This window comes from Apaloderma vittatum, unplaced genomic scaffold, assembly GCF_000703405.1.
Source record: "Apaloderma vittatum isolate BGI_N311 unplaced genomic scaffold, ASM70340v1 scaffold3986, whole genome shotgun sequence".
Classification (NCBI taxonomy): Eukaryota; Metazoa; Chordata; class Aves; order Trogoniformes; family Trogonidae; genus Apaloderma; species Apaloderma vittatum.
In genome coordinates, this window is record NW_009723220.1 from 40733 (window position 1) to 50875 (window position 10143).

The following is a 10143-nucleotide window of genomic DNA, read 5'->3' on the forward strand; positions in this document are numbered from 1 at the left end:
GCCGGAGAAGCAGGGCATGGTGCTGTAGGGGTTTCAGTTTGGTGGTTGGCAGTTTGCATGCTGGTGTAGGTGGAGCCACACTTCCAAAGTTACTCATTTCAGAGGTACTGCACCTCTCCTGGTGACTAGATCATAGACATTTAGGGTAAATGAAAATTCCCATTAGAAGTTAGACACTATTGGCTCACGGTTTCATTCTTCTTTATGTAATGTATTGGTTTAAATTTATTTTCCCATTTTACTGAAATAAATTCTGTGCATGCTTTCTGTTTCTCTCCTGGAGTAAATATTTTCGTAACAACAGTCATAAAATAGAGACGTAGAGTTTTTTTGTTGAAATGGAAACAAGAATCGCTTTCAGTGATGCCAATTTTGTTTTGGAGCGATTTTGGATTTGTTGTTGTTTGTGTTTTGAACTGGAAAATACAGCATTGACCTTTTGTTTATTTCATTAAAGCCCTGTATCACTAGCGATTTTTTTTTTTTCCATATCACTAGCGATTTTTTTTTTCCATGAGTCACATTTATTCACTAGCTCTTCTTGCTCACGTTTTGAATTCTGCGTTCGAGCTTAGGAGTACAGACGTAGGTACTTGTGCCTCTTTCCAGATGTTTCTGCTTGTTCTGCTTGTTTCTGGAGGCCGAGTCCTGTCCTCTGCGCTCGGTGCTGCTGTTCGCAGCCATTGGCAGAGAGGGCATCCAGCACGTGTGAGTCGTGGCAGCAGAGCCCGGGCCTCAGACCTGCAGGCAGGAGCCTTTAATCTGTACACTCAGCGATTCACAGTTTGTCCTTCAGACTCCTCTCCTGTTCCAGCGTGGAGAAGATGTTGCGCTGGTGCAACTGTGCCCTGAACCTTAGGCAGTTTTGTTGCGGGAATTCCTCTCAAACTCAAGCTCTGCGCTCTGGTGTTAGGACTTTATAGTTGTAAAACAATGGAGAGGTTTTGAAGGAAACCCAGCATTTTTCACTATAGATTCTATGCGTGTGAGTTAAATTGTGAAGTTGTTAATTACGGCAAGTAGTAATTGCTGTTCAGTTTCCATCACTTAATTTTTCCTCTGGCCTCTCTGTTATCAAGCTCCCTGCTGTGTTGCTTTTCTTGTTTTGAAATTGAAAGCTAATGGTTTCTGTTGTGGTTGTAGTAGTCGGACTGTTGTAGTAGTAATCCCGTGATTATCCTTGTCTGTTGGCTATAAGCCTGGCAGGAGGTCTAGTGAATGGAAAAATGAGAACTTCTGTCTGCCTGAATGGGGACTTTGAAGCAGTTGAATGTGTTAACATAGAGCTGCCAGATATGCCCTAGTGCATCAACTCTTTGGTGAAATACAATAAATGCTGCTGTTATTTTTGTAGTGAAAATGCAAATCTGGCAACAGCTGGAAATGACTTTGTGATTGCCCCGGGTCTGGGGATATTCTGAGTGAGGGCGGATCTATCCCAGTCACAGTTTTGTGTATTTTTTTACCCAGCCTGGTTTTAATTGAATAAGGTGGTAGCTAATACAGAGCAGATCTATGAAAGAAGCCCATGTAGATGTTCTGAACAGAGAACAGGTTAACTCAGTGAATAATACACCCCTGCAGCTGTAACGTGCTGGAGGATGGATAAAAAAATCAAGCATTGTACAAAGTGTGGAAGTGATTGTTTGGAAAACTGCCGCAGACTAGTCTGAGGAAGTTTTGGATGCTGGTCACTGCTGCTCACAGTGATGGCAAGTGAAGCATTCTGTGCCTTGCCAATATGAGTAAGTTATTTCCAGATTACTTGCTGATGTTTTTCAGTAAGAAGATGCTGAGTATGGTCAGAACTTTGAATGCTGAGGTTCATGTGTATTTTCTCAGTCAGTATTGGCATCCGCTATAGATGCGTTGTGCCAGCAATTTACATTCACAGACTTGTCTCTTTTGTGGCTCTTGGTGTGGCCATGACTGAGTTTGTATTGCTTTTGTGAAGTTTGTGCTCATTTCCTCTTAAAATACATCAGTCTGGCAAGATGTTCACAAGTGGATACTGCTTTGCCTCTCTTGCTGCGGGACTGGGTTGCTTGTGTTTTCAGGATGTAGCATGGGGTGTGGTACCTGGTTTTTACTGATGACAGTGCAGTGAGGTGGGATGGATGCAGCTCACATCCCCAAGCCATGTTTGTGTGCCTTCCCTGGGACTGGGTGACAATACCAGTTTTTGACCAAAAACCGTGAAGCATACATTAGGAATTTAACCTCACTATTTTTGGTAAAAGCACCTAACTGACTTCACCATGTATTGAGGGCAATAAGAAAATGCAGGAATCTTTTTTTTTTTTTAATCTTCCTTTCCTGCGATAAACTATTTTATTTGAATCCAGAAGGGATTTCCAAACTGATGTGCCACATATATTGTTCATCAGAGAAAAATACCTAAGTGAATGATTCAAAACAGCATGGATCATGACAAGAAAGTCACACCAGTGGATAAAGGCATTTTTTTTTTATAGGTGTTTATAGAGCTGTTTAGGATTTAAAGTCAAGGTTAATCCAACATAAATGAGAAGAAAATAAGTACTGAGCTCCTGCAGAGCTGCTTCATGGAATCAGAGAATCATTAAGGTTGGAAAAGACCTCTAAGTCCAGCCATCAACCCAACTCCACCATGACCACTAAACCATGTCCTGAAGCACCACGTCTGCGTGTTTGTTGAACACCTCCAGGAATGGTGACTCAACCACTCCCCTGGGCAAAATTAGATGCATCACTCACACTTTACAGCACTTCCTAAATAATGTCAACTGTCTTATGTCAGCTGCTGGAACTTAATGTACGGAAAGGCACCTTTGAGATTACCTCTTTAGAAAGGAAGTTGTGATATTTTAAATTGTGTAAATTAAACTATGTGCTTTTGACAAGGATAGCTTTTCTGAAGGTTTTTCTGACAGCTACCCTTTCTCTGCCAGCTTCTGAAACACAGTTCTGCGCTTAAAATTTCTAACAGTGCAGTGGGTTGGGTTTGACCCTATTAAGTTGGTAACAGTCTTACCAGTGGGGCCTTGACTTAGACGCAGGTACAAGGGCAGGAAAGACTGACAGTCCTCCCCGATCAGTGCCAAAATGTTTGTGGGACAAGACCATAGCCCAAAGAGCTATTTCAACTTAGGTTTGCTGATTGAAAAGGACACTAGAGAGGTGTGCAGAAAAACACTTGCCTGGTTCTCCCCATGCTCTCCACGTAGCAGGCTGTTGTGTGCTCTTACAAAAGCACAACTACCTAATTCCTCATAGTTTGTCCTCCTAATAGTGGTAACCTATTGGAGCTCACATCATGCGAGCTGCTTGTGTAAAAAGGAGTAATTTATAACCCTGTGGCTTACGGTAGCAAAGTGCTGAAGCTGAGTTGCAGATTCCACTCTGAGGTGGGTTGTGGGTTTTTTTTCATGTTTCTGTTGGCTGAAAAAAAAAACTTCTTAAGGCATCCCGAGAGTGTGAGCCTTGAAGCTCCATCTCCTGAAACAGAAAAACTAAGTAGCCGTCCCCTTCTGCTGCAGCGCTTGGCATCAGTCGCAAGTGGAAATGTCTGATTGCTTTGTCATCCCAGTGGGCAGTACTGCACGGCTCAGAACTGCACGGCGTCGTACAGCTTCGCTTTGCCTGGCCTCTGTCACACAGAAAATACTTCAGAAAAGGGTGCAGATTTCAATTCAGTTTAGCAGTTCAAACACTTTACACATTTTAAGTTTAGAAAGGATTATTATGGTCATGTTGTTGGAACCGACAAGCTCACCAAGTAATTTTAATATCAGGCTTGTAGCTTCTATTTGGATAAGAACAGATGGGAAGGGAAAAAGGAAGTATAAATGACGAAGAGGAGATCAGTGAGGGTAGGTGGGAACTGCAAAAGCAAACGAGTGAAGTTGAGATAGAAAGGTGGCAGCAGCTATTTTAGATAAGAGAAAATCTTTTCCATAAACACCAATTGATGCATTGGTTATGCTCACAAGCAAGATGCCTGAGTTGGTGCATTAGCAGTGTATTCACTGCACGGGCAATAGTGTCATGGCCCAGGCTGACAGAGAAATGCATTTGCACATGGGCAGGATCAATGATTTTGAGCAGCTGACAAGATCTGATATGGCTCTATTCATCATGTTAGTCCTTCAGTTTGACCAGTAGCTACTTTTCATCAGGTATGCTCAGCTGAGCATTACAGAAATTGTAGCCACTACAAGAGTTCTGGAATTAGATCTGGGTTGACGGTGTCAGCTGTGGTTTGTGTGGATCTGTAAAATCACAAATCAGCTTGGCAAGGTAGCGGTAATCTGCGAATGAGCCACACCCTGCCATGGGCTGCCTGGGCTGCCAAAGCCTGTCATCTTTTAACAGAGAACTCAACAATTTGGTTTATGCAGCGCCTTATGAGTGCAGGGGAAAAAAAATCCACTAGAGTGCCCACAAATTTCAGTAGCGAGGAAACCCCTGAACTTATTTGTTGGAATATAAAAGGAGCCTTTCATTTGCAGATGTGCCAGTAGCTGTATTTAAAGCTGGAGGTCTCAAGGTCATGTTAAGGAAGCAGTACTTGGTGGTGATGGTGCCAGAGTGGTCTGGAGGAGTGTGAAGTAGCATGGCCACATCCCCAGAGGGAGGGCAGGGCTGGCTGTGTTATTCTTACACTGGCGTTGGCTTCATAGAGTTGCAATGATTTGGGACTTTCATTGTAAGACAGACTTGAAAGGACTCATTGGTTAACCTGTCCTCGGCTGGCACAAACTGTACCTACTCTGTTTATTTTTCTTGCATTTGTAAATGTTTACATGTGATTTTTAGGCCGTTTTGCAGTACAGAAATAGAGAAGGCTTAACCTGAAGATCAGACTTGCATTACGGAGGATATCAAAGTTGCATTTCTGTGACTTGTGCTTTTACTTATTTAAAACCTGGAGGGGGAGTGTCTATATGTGAAAGGGAGAAACCCTCCAGTTACTGTTTGGCTGATGTGCGTGTCGCTGCCTTGAGTTCAAATACGACCGTTCCGTTATGAGGGGGTAGAGAAAGAGCTGAAACTCCTACTTAGCAGTCTCTCTGTCTGCAGGAGGGAAAGCCTGCAATTGCTGCAGAAGCCCAGGAGGTCTGCATGAGTACCTCAGACCCCTGCACTTCCTCATGAGTGGCGTGATCAACCACACTGCGCTCTCTGAAATTACTTATCTTTTTCTTCGAGAGCAAATCAGCACTATTAATATTCACGTCTTCCTATGGAGAATCGTGATCAGCTGTTCTGTACATTATTTGCCTGCTGTTGTTGTCATTTGATAAAAGGAATCACACCATGGTTCTTTGCTTCGATGTTAAATGCTGTGTTGGATGCTATTATAATCTAATCAACATTCAGATTCATTCAGCCATTGCAGTGTAAACATTTTTGGAAATTAAGAGCATCAAAGAATAGAAATGTGAGTAAGAATTAGCGATGTTTCTCCCCTGTGTCTCTCTCAGTTGCATTTTACATTAAGTATACTAATTAAATAAACACTCTTTTGTGTAATTCTTAAAATGACCCAGATTTTCAATCTGTGTCTGAGGAGGCACCCCAGTGGTTTGCTTCAATGGAACGACAGCCAGTGAGCGTTAACAGTTTGACCAGGTGCACATCTCTCCTTTAATCGCAGCTGGATCTAAAAGTTCAGTTCAGTCAACAGCAGCTTCTGCTGTGGAAAGCCCTCGGCTGTGTGGAGGACACGGAAAAGAGGCTTTCTTGGGCTGCTTTGGGAGTGCCAGGGGGAGGTTGGAGGTATCACTTCCGTAAGAGTGACACTGGCCTGGGCTCTTCTCTGGCTACGCCCAGGATGCATCAGCCCTTCTGTTACACTGCCTCTACTACTTGAAAGAGGCAGACCTCCATGAAACCAACAGATGGCAGAGGTGGTTGAGGCCGGTCTCCCTGCCTGCTCCCCCAGCAGAGGTGGTTGGTCTGTGGCTGCACGTAGTGCTTGCGGGCACGGCTTGGTCACTTGGGTGCAGAAGTGGAGGGATGTGTGTGTTTCTACAAAACTGACTTCTACCAGGGATATTGCTGAGTATCCCTATCACCAAAAGTGAAAACTCTTTAAATTTTTGATATAGCTCTCAACCTAGTGAAGTAATGAGCATCTTTGTTCGTAGGTAATGTTGTTGGCAACCTGGGACACTCCTTCTTCAGCCAGAGCTTCCTTGGAAGCAAAGAACATGGAGGGTTCTTGTACGTTGCAGCTACGTATCAGTCCCTGCAAGACCTGGTGCTCCCAACCCCACCGTACTTGTTTGGCATCCTCATTCAGAAATGGGAGACCCCCTGGGCTAAAGTGTTCCCCATTCGGCTGATGTTGAGACTTGGAGCTGAATATAGACGTAAGTAACGTGCATTCTTTTAGCTGCAAACATTTGGGCAGGAGAATATATTCCAGTTTAGAGCACACACACCCAGCTCTGAATTGTTACCTGTCAAAGCCACACAAGATTACACAGGCAAGTAAAAATGGGGTTTCATGATCACATTGCATCCAGCTAACAGCACAGCAGTACTGAGGTTGGGATGTGACCTTTTTATGACTGTACTAGTTGATCAGGGAGATTTTTGTGGAGAAGAATCTTGTTCTGAGCAGCTGTTTGTAGTTCACTTAGTGACCCAAAAGAGAGTCACTGGAGAGAGTGTTTCAGCTGAACGAAGACTTAGCAGTTAGCATGAAATTAGCATAAAGTTAAAGTAAAATATTTTTCAAAGACTTTTGTCATCACTGGAGCAAGAAGATTATTGGAAGTCTGTCTACCATGATGGACCAAAAATTTGATGTCTTGTTTTCATTGTCACATCTCATAAATCTGAATTCATACAAAAATGGTCTGCTGTTAGTTTTTTTGACAACTTTTTTGGAACTATGTATGTCTGTTACTGGAGAGGAAAAAGAAAATCTTCAAAATTTGCCTTTGGAGGATGAGGACTGTAGGTTAAACTTGTCCAAAAACACATTAGTGTTAAAGGTGTGTGTTTGTGTGTATCTGTGAGGTTTTTAAGTGGTGTAATTATTCCCATCAACATTTAGAATGACAAAAATGCTCATATTGTGGCTGTGACTTCTGTTTTTGAGCAGAGAAACAAATGTTTTGATATTGGTGAAAAGAAGTACCTACTCTGAGTATGTTGGGACGTTGGGCTCTGAATCAGTTCTCCAGCTGTCCTTTGGATTCAGGCATGTTCACCTGTGTTACGATAGTTATGACTGCAGGTCATTTCCTTAATCCACTCTCCGAAGGGGCTGCATTTGTGTCCCAGGTTTCCTTGGATACCTCTTTTTTTTCTGGTGGAATTGTCAGGTTTCGACCATTTGTCCAGTACTGCTGGTTGTGCAGCAGGTCAGGCGCAGGAGTCACTCTGGGTTGCTGGATGTGCAGGAAACATCTGCTGAGCATCTGCACATCAACCCATCGGCTCAGGCCCGGGGAGTTCAGTGCATCTGGGATGTAGGTGAGCTGCCGCACACAGCTGGGGTGCAGGCACGAGAAACCCAGCACTTCTCGGTGCCTCAGGGCGCTGTGCAGGAGTTGCTGAGCTCTGTGATGCGTGTTTGGGAAGTCTCCAGATACCGCATCAGTGGGCAGAAGCTGGAGCTTGTTTCTATCAGGAAATCCTGATGATGTTCTTCAAACCTGCCGAGAATTTTGCAGCCCCTTCTGACTACATGAGGAACCACAAAGATGTGTGGCGTTTTGGGAAATCGGGCTGAGTGTTTGCCTGAGGAGAGTTTAGGAACCTTCCTTCAGACATACATTTAGAAAACCTTGGCTTTACGTGTTGCCGCGTGAGTCATGTTTCAGGCACTGCTGTGGCTTCTGCTGCAACATAATGTCATGCAGCCAGATCCATACGCTGCGCTTGGAATCGCATCATAGGTGTTGTACAAGTCCGGCTGAGTCAGCCAAGGAATGCAGATAATTTGCATAGCTGACATACCGTGAATGTCCTCTTAATTGTTTTTGACATAATCCTGTAGAGAATTTGCCACGTTCTTGTGAAAACAAAAAAGAAAATAATCTATATGAGCAGTTTAATGTCATGCATGTTGGACACAGAAGCTAAAGGCTTGGACACAGAAGCTAAAGGCTTTTATGATGTAGTGGAGAGCAGCAGGTTGGTCATGAAAAATGAAGAAGCCATTTCTAAGAAGCAGCCTGAGAAAAGCATTTAGAAAAGTCATCTTTGCAATCGTGTCCGGCTCGCTAGGTTCAGTCTTGCAGTGTGGCACTTGTAAGCATTCCACATAATTCTTCTTACTGTTTCTAACGTGATGGGCAAGGAGCCGTGACACACGTGTAAGGTGCATTATAACGTTAAACCCTTCTTCCCCTGTGATTTTTGAACTCTGATCTTCTTTCCAGTCTCTTCTTTTGCTGCTGCTTACCATATTCAGCCGAGGAGATTGTATTTGAGTGTGGTTTTGCAGAATCTCAGTATGTAAATTTCAGTCTGACATTTTCTGTTTTATTTTGTCGTAGTTTACCCCTGCCCGCTTTTTAGTGTCAGATTCCGCAAGCCTTTGTTTGGAGAGACTGGACACACGATTATGAACCTTCTTGCAGTAAGTGCTGAGACCAGGTTTGCGCGTTCCATCGGTGTAAATGCATCAGTGTGGGAACATCTGCACTCCTCTTGCATCTGGTAGCTGGAAGGCTTAGAAGCTGTCAAGAGGAACTCTAGTGGGCATTTGGGTGAATTTACCTGCTTTACTGACTTTGGATGTTAGCTTTCAGCAACACGGTGAATTGCAACAAGGTACCCAAAACCTGGGCATTCAACCAGCATCTAAAACCTGGGCCCCTGAGAATGCTTGGATCTTGAAACAAGCGCGTTGATTGCTCACATTCCCTCCTCGGCAGTGCTGGGGCATCCCACTGTGCAGTCACAGCTCTCTAAGTACACCGCAGCTGAAGCAAAGTTATTAGCTTTTCCTACTCTGCTAATATTTTCAATATAGAAAATTCTCTTTGATGCATGATCTCACTGCTGGAAATAGTAATAACTCTGTGCAGTAATGTTACAGAAAGCAGGGAGCAAATTCCTGTACATACAGCGATGACATTCAAGGTTGGAGAATATTAATTTTTATGTAAGAAAATAAGTGAAATGACTAACAATCACAATGTTTTTTCATTTGTGTACTTCGGTTATGTAGGTTACAAGCTGTCTCCACCCCCCTCTGCCTTTCAGTCACTGATTGCAATTATTAATGGACCTATTAGTAGTCCCTAGGATGGTTATGAAACCTACAGTGTTAATGATGATCCCCATACCTGACTTTTAAAAACTTGTTTTAATTACCAGGACTTCAGAAATTACCAGTACACGCTGCCTGTGGTCCAAGGTTTAGTGGTTGATATGGAAGTCAGAAAAACCAGCATCAAAATTCCTAGCAACAGATATAATGAGGTAACGCTAATAAATACATTTCTGCAGTTTCTTTTGTGGTTGGAGGGTCTGGGATCTAAAGCAGTTTTGTCTTATTTGCTACCACTGGGGAAAACTCCCTCAAAAGCAAACAATAAATGCATGATGCGCACATCTTCTGAAAGTGCGGGCGGGTGGCTCCACAGAAAGAATGCGATTCAATTTAGTCTTAATTAAACTCTTAAACTCTGTTTCTTCAAGTTTTTTAACTGTTTGCATATGAAGTGTGATACTGGTTTGATTTGAGCTAATGATTTGACAAACCGTACATTTGAGATAAAGCAGGAGGAAAGCGCGTTAGCTTTTCTGATCGACGTTGTGTGCGCAGTACCGGAAGCATTTATTAGTATTTGGTGGATTGCTGTTTCTTTTATGTAAAACTTCTCTCAACATCTAAATTTTATACTTGGTTTCTGACTTGAGAAAATCAGTCCGCATCTTTAAGATTCAGTGGTGTTTAGAAAGCTGGGAGAGAAGGTGTTTAAACAATAATGAAAGAGCAGTGGAGCAGGTGGTTGATTTCCTATTCTCTCTGAAGAGGAGGGGGGTAACTTGGTATTTTGAAACCCATCAGCAGTTGGGGTGAGAGCAAAGCTCCTGGGGAAAAAGGTACTTGTAAAAGTGCTTGTAATAGCAGAGCAGAATGCAGCTTTAGCTCAGGAGAATTTCCCTAAACGCAGCAATCAACTAAAAGAA

At 43.1% G+C, this 10143-nt stretch overlaps 1 protein-coding gene across 2 annotated transcripts in view; it reads left to right on the forward strand.

Moving 5' to 3' along the window:
- The window catches only part of ZFYVE9 (zinc finger, FYVE domain containing 9), a 38564-nt gene that overhangs the window by 20252 nt on the left and 8169 nt on the right, over positions 1-10143 (forward strand). For both annotated transcript variants that reach the window (XM_009872014.1, XM_009872015.1), the window contains 3 exons: positions 6132-6356; positions 8499-8581; positions 9325-9429. In XM_009872014.1, coding sequence (XP_009870316.1) covers positions 6132-6356; positions 8499-8581; positions 9325-9429 — 413 coding nt within the window. The remainder of the gene's footprint in view (positions 1-6131; positions 6357-8498; positions 8582-9324; positions 9430-10143) is intronic.